This window comes from Lutjanus erythropterus, chromosome 1 (genome assembly GCF_056507025.1).
Source record: "Lutjanus erythropterus isolate fLutEry1 chromosome 1, fLutEry1.hap2, whole genome shotgun sequence".
Classification (NCBI taxonomy): Eukaryota; Metazoa; Chordata; class Actinopteri; order Lutjaniformes; family Lutjanidae; genus Lutjanus; species Lutjanus erythropterus.
In genome coordinates, this window is record NC_139317.1 from 6,362,891 (window position 1) to 6,381,930 (window position 19,040).

Here is a 19,040-nt window from a genome sequence, read left to right on the forward strand (position 1 = left end):
TTTCACATTGCTGCAACACTGTCACCAAAACAGCCACCTTTGCTAATTTCATGTACCAAGCTGATATGTATTTTTTTTTTATTGTCAGCAAAATTGCCTCGATGTTGTTGGCGGCTGCCTCGTAATTTATTTCTTTTGTCCAGTGACAAGTCTCCCAGATGAGGTGAGAGGGAGCACATGGGAGCTGCTGTTGACTCAGCCTAAACGAGAAGCCGAGTCGGTTTTTAGAGGAAAGAAGGCTGAAGGAAGTCACAGCTCTCACATGAGTCACATCAGTACCCACTGTATCTGTAAAAGGGAAGCTAATACAGTTCTCCAAACTATACACACACCCATACACACACAAAAATGACATGGTGAGCATGGCAAGCAAAATAATCTGAATTTAGTAGGACTGTATAATAACCATCATTAATAAATGGTAAACTGATAGTCAGTTAAACTTTAGGTAATGTTATTGTACTGTTAACAAACATTCAAAAATGTTGATATGATTTATAAACCATGTATTAATCAAGTATAAAGTTTTAGAGACATCAGTTTTGACTTTATAATGACGTGCATGACTCTACAGTCAAGTTAATAATAAACATGCAATATCCGGGTAGACTTTCAAAATAAATGCACAAAAATGAATTAGGTTTAGAAAAGGATCATGTTTTGGGGATATTAAGTATGATGTATATGTGAACTTATCAAGTTATATACTTGTTTTAACCATTTTTACCTAAATCTACTCAAGTACTTTTGTTTTCTGAACCTAAGAAATCAATAACCAGCCAATCTGGCATTTGCCAGAAGGGTCCCATTACTGTAAGGCAGGTCCAGGCAGTGGTGCCAACCATTGTCACCTCCGCTATCCGTCCATTCATGCCAGAGGTCAAGTGGGAAATAATCAACTGCAATCAAGACAGAAAGAGCAGAGCTCAAATCAAAAACACAAATGAAAGGGATAATGTACTGAAAAAGCAAAGGGCTAGAGCAGAAAAGGTCAGAGAGAAAAAGAAAATAAATCTCAAGGCGGACACTATAAACTTCATTGGCCACAACTGTAATTAACATTTTTAAGAAACGTTTAAGTTTCAGAAAGACATTTCCTTGCTATTATCATGGATATAAAGTTATGTTACGATGTTAAGAATGTTTGATTCAGATAAAAGCAGCTGTAGACATATATAAACTGGGTGATACAATAAATGGCAGACACTTTTTGGCATGATGCCTGTCCAGAAGGATTAAACATGACCTGAGTTCTGTAACGCCTCAAGGCAACTGTCTCTCGTGGAAGTTGAGGGCAAACCGACCAGTATTTTGACAACGCGATGGTGCTGGTCCAGTCTGACCCTGCCTAAGGTATTATAATCATCAGTTCCAACGTTATAATAGCCATTCAAATAATGTTAATAGAGAGCTTATTATATTAGGTAGACAATATTTTATATTCAAGTAATTATCTATTAACATAAGTTATAGCATTATTAATAATTACTAAACAGAATTAATTATCATTTCATCAGTTGTTAAAAGTGACACCCTGCCTCCTCTCAGGTAACACCATAAAGAAGAGTAACTGTGCAGATAACTGTAAATATTTGAACTGTAAATCTTCTTCCCAGTTTGTTTTTACTGCCTTTTTCCTGAACTCAGCAGCTCATTGAGCTTCTTTTGCTCATTAAAACCCTGAGACTTGTTCTGCCTCCTGCCTCTCTCTCAGCTCTGCCTGTCAGAGTTGCAGTGTAGTCAAACAAATCCAGGGGTTTATTGTACTGTCACATTCTAACACGCCCCTCATATTTCATTGCAGGCAATTGTCGGCTACTTTGACATTTTCTTTGACAAAGGCTGCAGCAACAAGGTAAGCAGCAGCGGCAACGGCCAAGCCATTTAACGGAAACTCAATTATGTTCACGCTTTAGCGTGTTCCTCCTCCCCGAGGCGTTCGCTGGCAATCGACGGGCGTCCTAGCCGACTGCTGATATAAGCACTTACCCAGCAGAGCCGGCCAGTTGGAACAGCCGATGCCAAGCTCTGTGAGCAACACAGACATGCCTTTTGATTGCACTTGCTATTCTACCTGAGACTCAAACTGCATGCAGCATGGATGGTCCAGTAAATTTCCATTTCTACTGGGAGCCAAAGCTGGAAAGATGTAACATGGGATTATCTGTTTGTTTCATGAATACAGTGCACTGTGGTTTCACTTAAAACACAGACTAAGCTAGAAATGAATTTGACACTCAGAACTGTAAGAAGCTGTGTCCACCAAAGCATTCCCAACCAAAAATGACAGAAGTTCCTCTGAAAATGCACAGCTGGGATCACTTGAGAGCGCTTTGGAGAATGAGACACTTCGGTTGCAACGGAATATCCACAGAAGTAACGATAACTTTACATGTTCTCACAGATAGTTTGTGTTTTCAACAAATACTGAATGTTAAAATGTCAGCACTAGGTGGGGAACTTTCTCTGGTCCTTAACTGGATGAAGGGAAGACTGAAGCACGAAGGGAGGACGAACGGACTCACTGGTCTCGGTGCATTCATGAAATTTTGTACGCGAGGAAACATCACTAGCCTACGATTGTTAAATTCAAGAGCTGAAGTTGAGTAGCCCAGTTCAAGGATTATACTGCTCCCTAACTGGAAGTGATGCTAACCTGCATGTGAGCGAACACCAGATTGTTTGAATTTTTGTTAGTGAAAATGTTCTAACCTGCTGGGCAACATGTCTCTTGTTTGAAAAAGTGTTCGCCTTGGTTCTATTTTAAGTGATCTTAGGCACTCTTGCTTCACCTCCAACCTATTTTCTTGGCTCAAAATTGATACTGACATCCTTTACATTTCTGTTTATCCTCATCAAAGGAGTTGACTAGGATGATGAAAAACTAAAGAGGCTAAGAAGTGGCACCTTTGATATGATCCTCAGCAGGAATATCCTCATAAAAGATGAGGTTTGGAAAGAAATCAGGGAACTGTTTGGAGTTAGATGTAAGTAAACCATCTCCCAGCTATACAGAAACAAGGCTGACTGAGAAAATTACGTAAGCTATGTATAAATAACATAACGCTTATTGCTACCTTACTCATCCGCAAAAAACAAGTGGTGCAACTGTGACATTGCTCATTTTATAGCTGGACAATTTTTCGCACTCCCTCTGCTTGAGTTCACTTGCTACTTCCGTGTGAGTAGGACACAGTTTGTGGTATTTTCCCCACCACTACTCCACTGTGGTTGGACGTCTGGGTAAAAAGTGAGAGTGCTGATCACAGCATTTAAATATAGCTTTTCAGCTCTCGGCGACTGTACAGCACTCAGCGCAGAATAGACACTTAGCGCCTTTTCACCCTGCTGCTGTAGTCTATTTAAAATACGAGTCACTCCCACTTTAAACAATTCAAAAAATGTGCTGGCATCTGAAAAAATGCTTTGGTGGACATGGCCCCTAAGAGTGGATTGACTGTACAGAACAGAAACAGAAACTATGAAAAAGGATTGATTCCAGGCCTTTTGTGCTTTAAACTTTATTTTAATTTAATTGAACAAGACTCCATCCAGTAAGTTTTTCTTGTGTTTTTGAGAAAGTGACACTTAAGCTGGAGCCTTTCCAGTTTTATTACTCCCAACTTTTAAATTGTATTGCTCTTTTATGTTACTGTTGTGTAGGAACTCTCATTAAACAACATTAATTTAAATAGCATGTTTTCCCATAGGCTTACATTAAGGCTCACTGCTTTTGGTTTTCATGGATACTTACTGAAACTTGATCTATTTTAAGTAATTGATCAGTTTAAACTGATTTGTGAAGATTTTATGTCCTTAAGCATCCGAATGTTTTGTTTTTGCACAATGCATCAACTTAGCAAAGTGCTCCAGGCTCATTAGAGAGAATTAACAGCAGAGGTTTGTGATGTCTTTGTTCTGATTTTTTTTTTTTCACTCATTGTCACGGCAGGTGATGTTCTCCACGGGTCCTCAGGTCACAAAGACGCACTGGAAACAGACTGTCTTCCTGCTGGAGAGGCCCATCTCTGTCCAAGCAGGTCAGTGAACCACACAGCGAGGAGACACACCGCCATACTGTAGTTTTGTATTTACATGCACAGTGAGATTTTTGCACTTTCATCAACTCTCATGCAGACTAGAACTACCAGAGCAGGTAAGTTCACTTTTAGGTTTAAGTTTTTACTTCCTTCCATGATTTTATTTTCCTCTCGTGGACCTCGGCGGTGCGTCATCGCGAGCTGCGGCAGGTAATCCGTCTGTGGTGGAGATGTTGTCAGGCTGGTTGACACCCGTTATCTGTCACCCGCGGAGACAGCGAGGGATCAAAACAAATCACGCTCAGCCATCTGAGACAGCATGTAAAACTTCATCTGATAGTCGGTCGCAGGCCTCTGAATCATGACACGTTACAAGACGAGCACTTTGTAACTGACCAGTGAAATATTTATAGAATCACTGTATCAGCAGATTAAACTTTTATTAAGTGGTGCAGCTTGCTGCGAGGCGCAGCAGCATGGATGTTCTCTGAAATAACTTTCTGCAGGTTCAAACCCTGGAAAACATGACAGAGCGTCTTCTGTTGCTGTTTGTGTTGACCTCAGTGTTGTTGATCTGTAGAGAGAATTGTCACTGACTGGCCATGAACGTGGTAAATCAGACAGCATTGTTATTACCAACCAGACAACCCGAAAAAATCCACCCTAACTTCTTATCAGGGTACAAACATCATCTCCACATTATATGAACCGTTTTTACACTTTCACCACATCCCTCTGTATGATGGATATTAGATTTACATTATATTAGATTTGATTTCAAACATGTTGAACAACATAACAGCAAACTTTCAGCAGAAATAAATAAGTTATGTCCAAAAAGGAGTAGGATGTAGTGAATACATGTTAAGACCTACCCCCTTTTTTTGTTTCATCACTACACTTTGTGAAATATTCCAGCTTTTTGACCCAATTTTCATCATACACAACTCAATCATATGGTTATGATATAGATGGGAACCCCAAATTTGCAAGACCCTCGCGTGATTTTTCATGGTTTTTCAAGGTCAAAATGTTCACTCTTGCGAGATCTTGCGGATGTGGGGTTCCCTACTAAATACCGTGTCTACTGTTACTTTCTAATAGTGACAGCACAGATAATTGACAGCGGCTCACAGTAAGTGGTGAAGGTTTCTTTTATTAATGTTATTCAAATGTTGCATAGTTAGACGTTGGTTGTGACAACAGCCAGAAATGGATAATGAACAAGAGAAAAGATGGACCACCCCCACCACATTTAAGTGATGAAGTACTGTGTAATATGTATTAAAAATATATATATGAATTCACATTTTCCATCAGTTATTGAAGGTTTTCAGGAGCAAAGTTCCTTGAATGAAGTAAAGGTTTGTGTATTTTACATTTTGTCTTTGTCCAAAGTTGAAATTTGACATGATTGTTGGAGCAGCTGCACAGGTTCTTCCTGACTTCCCAGACATTGTTGTCAAAAGTATTGTAGAAAATTGTAAACTTCTTATATTGGCTTGCATCAATTCACGAGAAACTTTGCAAAAAAATGCAAAAGGCCCTCTCTAGAGTCAGTGTTTAGTTTGTCCATTCTGGGCCTCTGTAGAAACTTGGTGTCTTTTGTGAATGATGACCTGAACCCACTGTGGATATTAACCCCTCATGAGGTGATTCATTAACTAAATGTAGGACAAATCTCTATTGTTTTTGATGCTCGTGTTATGAATCTTTGTTTATGTCAGAAATGTCTAATCATTACCTTTCAGTGTCCCCTACAAACTCAGTCATTATAAATGTTGTGTGAATGATGCAGTGTTTATAACTGCTGTAAGCGCCGGCTCTCTCTTTGCGTTATCATAATGGGAATCGTGGATGTGTCTGCTGATGTGGGGATGGATGAGGCTCGGGGCCGGCTGTCCATGTGCTGACCAGATACTAGATGTAGAGTCTACTGTAATAAATGACCTGCAAAGAGAAGGAGGCGCTACGTGTCAGGCGGCCCTTAGCCACGCTCAGCCCCTGCCGGCGGCAGGCGGGACGATAAGGACGTCAAAACCTCTGACGCTGCTCGAATGCTATCGCAGACTTCGCACTCCGCTAGGTCAGATAAACACCGCTGAATCTGAGAGCTGAGGACGACAATATGCTAACACGTGGGAAACTGTAGAACCAGACAGAGACGGATTTCGTTTGACTATCTAAATGTCGACCTCTGTTCCTCGTTTCACTTGACTCTGTGTGTTTGTGTCTGTGTACATTAACACACACACACACACACACACACACACGTGAATATATATACAGATGAATCAAAAATTAAACAGAATTAATGAATGGAGAAACACAGTAAAAGCACATGCTTGCACACAGGGCACGAGGAGGCTCTGAATAGTTTGATGACAATTATGTGAATATACTCTGGCCTTCAGAGCCACCAAACTCGGTTGAATACAGATGAACACCTCAGAGTGTTTTTGGACCAGTGTCTCTCTACCTCCATCACCATAACACCCAATCAGCTGATATCTTTTAGAATAATGACGTGCATCCCTCCAGTAGAGTTTCAAGGAACATTGAAGCTGTTCTAGCATCCCATGGTAGATAAACTCCTAACTAAGAAACTGTCTTGGTTTTTCCTTGATTTGTCACCAACATGTACAGTATATAAACACATAAAAATAATAGGAATAAACCTGGAAGCCCTGGTTTATGCCTTTATCTGTTCATGTGTGTTTCAGGGTAAGTTTTGTCTAAATATGAAAGAAAACATTTATATTCAGCTTTCAGGATAAACTAAATTGGCACCATTAGACAAACAATATGTATATTGTAAGACAAGGGATCTCTCTCACATTAAAACAATAAGAAAGAGTTATTTGATGTCATTGTGAAGTAGTGTAGGATCATAGGAGTTGTTTTCTTAACTTTTGAAAGCACAATAGCTGATGAAAATCTATCTGACATGACTTGGGCAGAAATTATGTTCATGGACACAGTATTATTCATTATATAGTTTTATTCATGTTATTTTTAGTCAAGTTAGCAGACTTTCTTCCTCACACTCTGACGTATCCAGTGGTTTCCCATAAGCAATAGCAACTTGCTAGCAATGGTTAGCTGGATATGCACCATTACCTTTATTAAATTAACATATTTCTATGTGTTTAAATATAGCTGGAAACATTTAAGACAATGTAAATACACAACTAAACAAAATAGGTTTTATTCTAACCAGCCATCACCAGGCTGCAGTTCTCCCCTTGATCAATGACAAGATATCTAGAAAACTAAAATGAATCGTCCTGCTTTCTTGATCACACTAATCATGTGAAGAGAAACCACAAACAGAAGTATTAAAATTTCATGTGCAGATTGTCATGATACTTACTTATTAGTGCCACCTTAAGGTCAGTCTGTCAAAGTTTCAAGTCCACTGGCTGGCAGAGTTTGCATTTTCTCTTTGCATTTCGAGCCCCATTATTGGGAAAGGACTAATGAAAGTGAAATCATTAGTTTGCTCTTTGTGCAGTGTGATAAACATAGCTGCCTCTAGGCCCCACTAGACTTCAGTCTTTAAGCTTGTCTTGTTCTTACATAATAAAGATTACAATGCAGATTCAAGTCTGTTGAAGTGTATCAAATGGTGGTAAAGGGATAGTTCAGACTTTTTGAAGTGAGGCTGTATGAGGTACTTAGTCAGTGTAGATAGTGGTCGGCAGCAGCAGGAGTACTGTTGCAGGAAGCTAAACAGTGTACTGCTGTGGACAGGGTCAACAACAAAACATAGTTTAGCCACCTAACAAAATCAGTATCGGTTTAAGTCTATGCTCTATTCCTGACCAGAAACCATCACTGAATAACCCAAATATCACTTTCTCCAGAGCTACCAGACTCCGTAGGTGAAAAGAGTAAATTTACCTCACAGAACACAGGAGTTGCTGGTTTACCACTGTCTCTGTCGGTTGGTTTGTTTGCGTTTTTGTGTGACTTTGGTGTTTTCAAGGGTTAGTGCAGATTCACAGAAGTCACACAATCACACAAACAAATGGAGGTAGTGGTAGACCAGCAACCCCCGTGCTCTGCAAGGTAAAATGTTTTTGCCAAAGAGGTCTGGTTGCTCAGGATAGAGTGATGTTTGGTTTATATAACACAGGTTTCACGTCAGAAAAAGTTGTCTGATGGCAAGGTACTGCAGTGAATATAAATATAGCATACACTTAAACTGATAGTGAATTTTTGCTTCTCCAAACTGGGAACGAGTCGACTGCCATCTAAGGTAGGTAATACCCTGACTATGGATAAGAACCACATACAACCCCACTTCAAAGAAACCAAACTATCCCTTTAATGCAACACACACACTCACACACAAACTTGAAACAGTCTTTTCTTTCGCTCCCTCACGCTCTCCGTCTCCCCGTCTTTTTTTAACCTTGTGCCTGATTTTACAGTCAGCAGAGCATCTGGGCTCTTGGGGTTACTCTGGGGCATAGTGACATGTTACAACATTAGCCAAGACACACACACACACTCACACGTTCACAGCTTGAGCTCAGAACCAGCCTGTTTTCGACATCGCATTAAGATAGGGTCGAGCTTAAACTGACGCCGAGGCTATAAAGATCCATCAGTCTGAGTGTGTGCTGTATACGTGAAACAAGGAGAGCAAAGAGGAAAAGTTTAAAGGAAGAACAAAATGCAGGTGGGTGTGTGTGTGTGTGTGTGTGTGTGTGTGTGTGTGTGTGTGAGAGAGTGAGCGGCAGATTATTGATGTGCTCTCTCCACCCCGACTCCCTGACAGTCCCCAGCCTCCTCCAGGGGCCGTAAACCAGAAATTGAGTTTTTAACAGCATTCACCAGCTTCCTGCTAGGCTCCTTTGGTGTACTTTACAACGCACACACACACACGCACACACTACTCCTTTACACTCAAATTCACAAGAGTACTTGCATACTTCTGTGCTAATCTCCTCTGGCTTTAAGAGAAAACTTCCTAAAGTCACCTTGAAGATGACAAAACTCTCCCTTACACACACTTACACACACACACACTCACACACACTCACACACAGTGGCCTCTCCTCCTGGGTGTTGACTGAGAAGCACCTTCAGCTCTGATCGGCTGTAGTGAGGGCTGGGCATAAACATCCAGTGGTTTGTTTTAATACCGACTCTGTCTGTGGTGATTTATCGCGGCGGAGACCGAATCCTATTTGATGTGTTTGTACGAGTGCAGCAGTAATTAACTCTGAGGCTGCGCTACTGTGGGAGGTGCCGGCGGAAGAGAGAGAAGGCACGCAGCAGGCTGGAACAAAACATCCCTGCAAATCCTCCCGGCTGGCAGCGCAATAAATTAAACAGCGAATCATTTGTCATGCTCTGGTGTGTTTGTGTAGCTCAAGTATTGAAGAGGAGGGTCCTTTTTCACACTTTTACCTACTTAATTTTTACCACAGAAACGAGGTCACACTTAGTGTTTTTTTGCAAGAAAGTCCCATGATCCCTTGAGGTGAGGCTGTGGCCTGGTTACCTGTGCCGAGGGCCACTCAGAGCAGCTGAAACATTTGTGCTTTTGCTTTCATTGGACAGCCAGGTGGTCTTTGTTCCCGCCTACTCTCGTGACTCACTTCCTCTGTCCCAAGCGGTGCTGTAAGTCTTCCAAATCTCCTCTTTCTCCCGCCCTCACCTGCCCAGGCTCACTTTAAACAACCCTTCCCCTTCGCACCCACCCCCTCTCTCGTTTGAACTCTGAAGGTCCTTGAGCTGTCGAGCAGCAGCGGCAGAGCCGAGATTCAAGTTCTTCAGGGCTGTAATTCAACACACGGGCTGGTTTTGTGTCTGCAGATGGGTGCTTGGGATATACTACCCATCAGATCTGATTCTTGGCTCTGCCCTGAACATGAAAGGCCCAAGAAGAAAGAAAACTGATTAAATGAAGGTAGATTGGAGCAAGAGGGAGGATGTCGAAGAGATATGGCTGAAATGTGGCCATGAGCTGAGTCAGGGAGGGGACTAAAGTGAAAGTCCAAATGCTTTTGGTATTTATAGGATCCCCAAGAGCATTGTACCTGAACTTTGTGTCTGAAGTGAACCTTTTTGTTCTCAGCCCTTTCATATGGCAAAAAAATCTTTCTCCTCCGCTTGCATTTTTCCTTACACTTTTATAAGCAATGGAATGCTTTTTAAATGCACCATCACTCTAATACAACACAGTATCTTGCACTTAAGGCTAATTTCTGCTTAACAATAGGTGTGCATACAGTCTTCTGTTCGTACTCTGCGTTCATTTCATCTGGATTTGTGCAGGTTTTCTGAAAGCTTATGGATACGAACACAGAGCAGTGCCAGTGGTTGTTGTTTGGGTCAGTGTAGCCAATAATTCAAGCAAATGATGACCACAAGACATGATGAAGAAGTTGACATATCTCAGTGTATTTAAAGACACCACTGGCCACTTTTACTTTAACTTTCTCCACCTGCCTCCACTGTTACCTCTTTCTTAAGATCTACACTATTGCCACCTCCTCTTCCAACATTGCCATGTTTATAGAATAGAATATAATAAACTTTTTCTGTCCCAGAGGGGACATTTATCTGAGGAACAGTTGATGACTATTAACCTTCACAATGCATGATGGCATCGTCCATCAGCCTAACCCTACTTCATGATCAAAAAAAGTTTGTATTACATTGACACTGCTTTCCATGTCCGCACGCTCCTTTTCTTGTGCTCATCCAGAGTGCTCTCGCTCTCTCTGCTGTGAGTCTGCTGCATCACACATAAATGTCCGGGTTTTCCAGTGCATCATACCAGGCTTGAAATCTAACCCACCACTGGTTATGTGTGTAGCATTTTCCCTACTGCTGCCCCAGCAAAATCCCAGCAAAAGATGCTGGTATCTAAAGGCCAGAGTGATAGGAAAGAGGCATAGGAGAAAACAACGGAATCAGCTGGGGCAGTGCATGTGGGGTATCAAGGCCACTGTGGCCTGTGTGGAGTGTATAATTTTTTTAGGGGCATAGGGCAAAACTGAGGGGGCATGGCAGCCATGTCTGTCATGGGCACTGTGAAATTCCTGCCCAGACTCTTCTTCTTCTTCTTCTAACTTTTTTACTCTAAGCTGTGCCCTTCTGTGGATATATGTTTCATGGAGACATGGAGTCCAAGTAAGTGTGGGGGATTGGTAGTTTGAGTTTTTCCCACCCTTCCAGAGTCAGAAACTAATGAATGCCTTTGGGAAGACTTGTTTTTATGTATTTGGTGTCGTCCAAAGTTCAATATTTTGGCTCAATTGCTGAGTGCCTTTCAAATGACATAATCATGATCGAATTGACATCCAGGAATTGAATGAAAATAAGCAAGTAAGAAATAAATAAGAGGCACCTTAGTCCAAGCTTTATCTGAGGGGAGGCCCAAAGTCTCAGACTTTGAAAACCCCAGGTTTAAATCAATCTGCCCTGCTGAAGAAAATCATAATCTTCTTTTCTCAGCAAAGCACCTCAGCTCAGTCTACTCTTGCCCTCACTGTATGGAGTTTGAGATACTGTAGGAGTGTGAGCAAAACGGTCAAAATGTAAATGACAACAGTTTAAATGAATCACTAAGGCGAGCCTTGTATTTCCAGTGTAATTTCATGGAGAAAGGCTGCACTGGGCTGAGAGAAGCTGTTTCTGTGGGCCTGGTTGTGCTTAATGACACTGGCATGTTGATGTACGACATCGCGGCTCCATTCCCCGGCTCATTTCCACACATGGTTAACTTTTTCTCCCAGCAACTGAGTGGCCAGTTTACTGAAGGCACTGAGGCCCTCTTCCATGGGGAGTTTGGTCTGACTGATTACAGCAGAGCTGCTGTAGTCGCACCACGGCTGAACCAGACATTCGGCTGGTTCGGTTCTGTTTGTATGTTTCAGTACTTCCACATGAAACATGAAAGATTAGTTGGACAGTTTTCTGAAAAGTTAGTTTTAAGGGCAAAATTCTTTGGTCCCACTCGTCTTCTTTTCTTGCAGTTGTTTTTTAACAGAATCTCTCCAAAGGTCAAGCAATTATTTCTTTAACCTTTATCGGCCTTTTGCCAACTTGGGTTTGACTGCAGCCGTCTGCCACCTCCCATGAGCACCAGGCCCTGTGGCTCTTACCAGATATTGAGGCTTCTGGTGCAATTTTTTTTTTATAAAATAAGTGAAAGCAAAGAAAAGTTTGTGGTTCGGTTAGAATATCGTTAATCTGATATTTGAGTCATGGGTAACATGGAAACAGAAGCCCAGCAGTACTTACAACTTAGATGCTATTTGTGTTGGCTCTATTTGTGAGATCTGCATGAGGTTGAGCGCCATCTGAAATCTGGAAAAGAGTTGGCTGAAGGACGAGCAGCTCCAACTGTTGGCTGGTTGTGGTGTTTCCAACTTGTCCAACAGGATGTTACACACCACCGTTGTTTAGCCACACAGAAAACACAAACCAGACATGTGCTCGTGACCTTTACTGCTACAGCTGGGTTGTCTTGCGTCCATAGTGTCGACCACTGGCCCAGTTCATTGAGCTGGTGATGGAGTGGGAGCCAGATGGTGTCTTTTTGAGTCATATTACAGGGTACATCTTTTTCCAGTCTGGAAAATTTCTGCCTGTTGGCTACCGCAAAAAGCTGCTGGTTAAGACAGTGCAGCAGAACACTGTCTCGACCAGAACAGGAAGTATGAATGTAAACAAGCTAGCAGCTGTTACCTTTTCTTTTTGCAGTGTTTTAGTCATTTTAATGTCAGGGCTAACCTCCCCATGTGCAAATGTTCCAACAAAACAACACTATTTTGCAGGGGCACTGTGGCTGCATCCCGAGCTTAGTGCTCCCCAGGCAACTGTGATTGGTTTAAAGAAATACAGACAAGCCAAGCCATGTCAGAAAAAGTGTGAGAACCACTGAACTAGAACTACTAGGCCACAGACTGCATTGGAATCAGAATCTCTAAGCAATTACAGTATTGATTTTTTTTTTTTTTTAACCTTGTCTACCTGTCCTTGATATTTTCTGCCCTTCATGAGATTTTTTTTACTCACACTTCAGACTCTGGAGCCTGGAGAGTAGGGATGCATGATATGGATTTGTTTCAGCCAATACTGATAACTGATAATAACCTCTTTCTCATGGCCGATACTGATAAGATAACCGATAATTTCCCATTTTTGTATCAGAAAAAGTAGTACGTATAACCTGTGGCTTATGCACACCTGAGGGTAAGAAAGGCTGAGATGTAGTGAGCAAAGACGGATGATTTAATATTCCATAACTCAGAACAGAACAGTTCTGACTCTTTGAATATTCAGTTTGTTTGTCTAATAAAGTTAATCAAAAACTTAAAAAATATATTTTAGCCCTTATAGAGCATTTATAGAGCATTTTATAGAGAATTCAAATTAAATGCTTTTGAGAATCATCAAATCAGATGCTAGTATATATCTTTATTGCCTAATATATGCCGATGCCGGTATGGACTGATATAGCAAGATAGGCCAACATCTGCCAGTTGGTTACTTGTTGACTTTATGTGCTGTACAGCACTTTGTAACATTAGTTTGAAAATTACTGTATTAATACAGGTTTAATATACTGTTTATAAAGTTTCCTGTCTAACACAGGAGGGATTCTAGCACCTCACGAAAAAAAAGGAGTTTATATTTAGCACCCAAATCTGAAATGTACTGATGTTCCTTTAGATTTGCAGAGTTCATTTGTCCCACGCTGCTTTTCTGCTTTTGGAAAAAGCACCCACAGTGTGAACACTGCGTCCGTCTGCCCTCTCTGCAGTGGACTGACAGACCCAGAGTGCGGCGCCAGCAGCAAAGACTCGGTGACAGCGGCGTTGGCATGGTAACGAGTGAGACGTGACAGCAGTGATGGCGGCCGCTTCACTGGAGAAAGCGCCACAGTCAGCGTTTCTCTCCACGTCCTCCTCTAACCTCCAGCGATGAAGAGCGTGTAGCACAGAGAGGAGGTGTGGGTGGCTGTAGGAGGTGTGTGTGTTTGTGTGTGTGTGTGTTTTCGGTGGGGGTGGGGGTGGGGGGGTGAGAGGATGCTTGTTTGCTGTGTGGATAAACATTCATTTACCTCCAGCAGTCAAACGTGAAGTTAATCAGAGTGATTATGCGTCATAATCATCGGCCTCTTCTCCCGGCCTCCCGATCGCTCGTGCGTCGTACTGTAAACGCGCTTTCTTCTTGCTGCCATCTGGAGATTTCTGCATTCATACACACTCACACACACACACACACACACACACATACACACACAGTCTTGCTTATTAACATACATTAAACCACATTGCCTTTACACACATCATCATTTCTATAAGCGCCAGTGTGTGTCTGCTCATACTGCAGAGGCCTGAGCTCAGCAGCACTGTACTGCTGCAGGGCATCAGGAAGATTTCTGTTTATGAGACGTTTTTCATTTCTCTGTTATTATGAACAAAAACTGATCAGTGTTGGACTTCGGAGTGAAGTTATTCTCTGCCTTTCGATGTTTTAAATCTGATATAAAGACGTTCAAGGTCTGGTCATGATACACTGTGGACGAATATCAGAAGGAAACCAAATGAATAACAGTTTTATTTTCTTAAACTTTCTCGAAGGTGAAGCCACCCACTTTTTCTTAAACAGCTTGTTGGGAAAAATGATGCACACAAGCAAAAATGAATAACTTTACATACATACATGTATAATTATTCCAAAACGAACGTAACAAGTTTCCAAGGACAAGAAAAGAGGCACAAAAACTTTTATGGATGTTATAAATTATAGCGACATCCTTGAGCCACACTCCATCATTACCCTGAACACACACACTGTGGTTTATTTTGAATTAGCTCCACATACACCATCCTGCTGCTGTCATAAAAAATACTTATTAGCACACTGAATGTGTATTAATCCGCAGCTGAAAATAGTCCCCAACAAATGTTCTGCATAGTCCTGTTTGAGTAACATTTGTAAAGACCTACAATGCCCAGGGGTTTTAAGAAAGTACTGAGTCTTTTTCACAAAAAGATCATCACAGTCAAAGTCCTGGGCAGGTCACCATCCAGGGCAGCCTGCGATGGGACAGTCAGGTGGACCATATGCTGACAAGGGGAAGCTTTTTGCTCTGCGTCGCCTGAAGAAATTTGGTGTCGGAATTGGTTTCCAACTACACAGGCTACGTGCGTGTAGTGCTGGAGTATGCAGTCCCTGTCTGGCACAGTTCCTTGACTGCAGACCAGGCTAAAAGGCTGGAAATCCTGCAGAAAAAGGCTTGTAAAATCATATTGGGCTGTAAATACTCGGGGTACTCGGAGGCTCTGTGTTCTCTTTGGATTGTGTACTCTAGCTTAGAGATGCACTCGACTGTGTCTTGATTTTGCCAGACAGCTGCCCAAGTCTAACTTCAGGGACTGGCTACCCCCCCTGAGGGAGGAGCATGCAGGTCATCAGACAAGAAACTGAAACAAATTGACCATCCCAAGATGTCGAACTGAAAGATATAGGAGATCCCTAATCCCCCTGTATGTGCAAACTCCTAAAAGGCTGAAGATTTTGGATATCAGATTTGTGATGTGAGATAAATCTTAGAAAAGTTTTAAATTTTAGTCTATTTTAAACTTTCAGTGCCTTTTAAATTTTATGATTTATTTAGTGTTGTTGTTTAGTCGGCTACACTGTAGAGAACGCAAGTTAAAATGATGCAACAATATGTGTCTTAAAAGTATTTTCAAATCCATTGCAATATTTAGTACTTTGCTCTCACATAGGTAATATGGACTCTAGTTTTCCATGAGAAGATCAGTTAGAGGTTTTTTTATTCTGTCGTGGTCAAATGCTGTGGTGCTTCTCACCTGACAGGAACCCTTCAAGATAAAAAAAATCTCCTCCTCTCCCTAAAGTCTACCTTAATCTTATTTGCAGGCAGCTGATTTGTGTTTATCTTTGTTCTCACTGCGCTTGCTTTTTTTCCCCCCCCCATCTCCATTCGTCATATTTTCATTTCTGTTTGAACATTCATTTAATATTTTATTGTGAAGTGTCTTGAGAAACCTGTGTGAGAATGAATTTTAAATAATCTTTAACTTGAACAGCTCTTATAAGCTCTTGTGTCTGAAGTTTGTGTTTAACTGAAGAGAAGTCCTGTTTCTTGTTTAAAGTAAACACTAAAGCACTCAGCACAAATGGGCAATGGTGAGCCGAAACTCAGCCAAGACCAGCATCTGGTTTCAGTGATTATCACACCTTCAAACACAGCGGAGGAGGAGGAGGCACTCTACTGTCAAGTGGCTGCTTCAGTGTGTCTCCAAAGTGAAACAAATTGCGTGTTGATACTGGGTTTTATCTCCTCTTCCTCTTTTCTTCAGGGGAGGAGCTGCAGGGAAAAATCACCGTACGTAAAAACAAGAAGGATCCTCGTTCACTGTTGGTCACCTTCGACCTCCGAGACAGGAAGCTGACGTACAGCCTGCAGTAACATCAGCCATCAGATGGTGCCACATCCAGCAAACAGCCCACTTTTATATTGACCTTTGATGAATTCACAACAGGTGGGAGCAGGAAAGAATTAGTCGCTTTTGATTATACAACTGTTAGAATTATTTCTGTGCCTTGTAATAAAAACAGTTTATGAGATTTTCTCCTTGTGAGTCTGTTTTATTAAACATATAGTATAATGATTGAACTACAGTAAGCATTGGTTTGGTGATTTGCAGGACAACTGACTAAATCTGGTTGAAAAGGAAACTTTTTTTTAGATGTCCAGATGTTTCACCAAACTTTTTAACTATCTTAAAATTAAGAAAGATTAAGTTTAAACCTTTCTTTTGCTTTTACTCTAAACCTAAATTGAATTTAATTCTGATGCACCAAAACTTTAAACTGTGATCCAGTATTAACTTTAAACCTACACCTGAAGAGGTTTAACTTTTAAAATACCTAAAATACCTATCGATTGAGAAAAATAATCAAGTTCTTGAAGAAATTTAAGGGACAAACTCAACCCAGCTGAGTTTTATGATGTGTCTTCTTTCCATCACTTCAGTTGATAATCTGACTAACAAGTTTTTCCCAAAGAAGGAGAAATTAGAGCTTTTCTGCTGAGTCATCATGAATATGCTAACCTGTCAGTGAGGTTAGCCTAACTGACACATTAGCCAGCTAGCAAACAATGTTAAGTTTTTTTTGTTACATTTTAGCTAGCTAGCAAACTGTATCATTTTAAACTTTTACTTATCTAGCAAATAATGTAATGTTTTGTTTACTTTTTTGCTAGCTAGCAAATAATTTAATGTCGTCTTTAGTTTTAGATAGCTAGCTGACGAGGAATACTAAGTGATGTTATATTAATGTTTTAGCTAGGTAGCAAATAATGTAATCTTTTTTACTTTTAGCTTGCTAGCAAAAAAATTTGACATAACTTGTTAGTTTGCTCGCAAACAGTGTAATGTTTTGCTAACTTTTAGCTAGCTAGCAGACAAGGATGAAGAGTAATGTTGTGTTGTCTTTTTAACTAACTAGCGAGCAGTGTAACGTTTTGGCTAAGCAAACATGTCCATACTACTTAAACTCTTTTGGTAATATTACTAAACCTGGATTCACTAAACTTGGATTAGTTTTTAATTTTGCAACAGAGCTCTGATTAATTTTAAATCTGGATTTACTCATTTGAAAACAGGTTTTGCTAAACTCCGATCAGAACTAATCATAGATTAAATGAATCATTGTTGGTGTAACCCTGTCTAAATGTCTTTTTGATCTGTAAATAACCAAAACTACACTTACTGGGAGTGGTTCTGCGTGCCTGATCAAAATGTCCTACAAAAGAAAAAGCACTAAGAGGAACTGGCTCTCAGCTTTTTGGTGAAGAGCCAAGTATTTCTCTTAATTTCCCTCCATATTCTCCTCCTTATTGTCCTACTTTGAGCTGCGTGAGATCTCACCAGGGGCATCATCCATCTTCGGTGAGTTTACTGGGACAATGCGAAATGAATTTTAAGCTTTAAAAAGGCTGACTGAAGCCTCTTTACATACTTCATTGAGCAGCTCTGCTTACAATTAAAGATTTTTCCTTCCTTCTCTGCCTGAGATGATGAATCCTGGACTCTGAGAAAGTGTAGTCATCTGTGAGGAGGAGGAGGAGACTGTGGGGCTGGCTGCCTGTCTTATTGGTGATTTGACAGTCACCTCTTCTGATGTATTTCTACTGCTTCTGTGTCCCCTCTGCCATTATATTAATACAGTCTGGTGTCTGCGGTGACATCAAATAGGGCACGAGCTCACGAGAACAGGCTGTTCTGCACAAGAAAAGATGTGTGCATGTTCTTTAAAACTGGGCTGACAGGAAATTATCCACTGGATTGTAGTTGTACCTTAAACACTTCCTGTCAACTATTCAACCACAGAAAAGTTTCATGTTCTACCTGATATACCCAGCAGCTGCACCCACACAAACGTGTGCCTTTGTGTCCCCGTTTTTTGATGATACAACTTTGCTATTTTTAAACATTTGAGCTAGTCTGCAACAAAAATAATAATGAGGGTAGTTACTTTTGGTAATGGCTAAAATAAGTCCAAACTGAAATACCATTACAAACACGAGACAGTGAATTAACAGTGGCATGAGTCGGTTCTTAATTTGGAATATATCTGATCCACAAACCAGCATATATTTTAGTGAGAAATCCTAATTTTTGAATCCGTTTGCCTTTCATTCACACAGTTTTCTTTGACTAAAATAGTGCAGTTAAACAAGAGAGTCTGGTGAGTTGAGACAACAAAATCCAGTATATCATGTTTGTGCGTAAATTTAGTTGATCTTTATGGATTATATTGCTGCCTGGTGTTTGTGTTTTTACAGACACGTAAGGAAATGTTAATGTTATGTTTATTAAAGGGAGTTTGGCAAAGTATTTTCCCAAAAAGCGCAAAAACCGAACGAACAAACAAACAAACAAACAAGACAACACGGTACTTTTTGTTTACTACAAAGCTGACTTGGAT

The 19,040-nt window shown here is 40.8% G+C and overlaps 1 protein-coding gene across 1 annotated transcript in view; it reads left to right on the forward strand.

Annotated features, from left to right (window-relative positions):
• Window positions 1–16,673, forward strand: part of prmt3 (protein arginine methyltransferase 3) — a 79,841-nt gene extending 63,168 nt beyond the window's left edge. The window contains exons 14-16 of the mRNA XM_084731661.1: window positions 1,805–1,855; window positions 3,953–4,040; window positions 16,406–16,673. Coding sequence (XP_084587787.1) covers window positions 1,805–1,855; window positions 3,953–4,040; window positions 16,406–16,515 — 249 coding nt within the window. The 3' untranslated portion in view covers window positions 16,516–16,673. The remainder of the gene's footprint in view (window positions 1–1,804; window positions 1,856–3,952; window positions 4,041–16,405) is intronic.
• The last annotated feature ends 2,367 nt before the right edge of the window (window positions 16,674–19,040 follow it).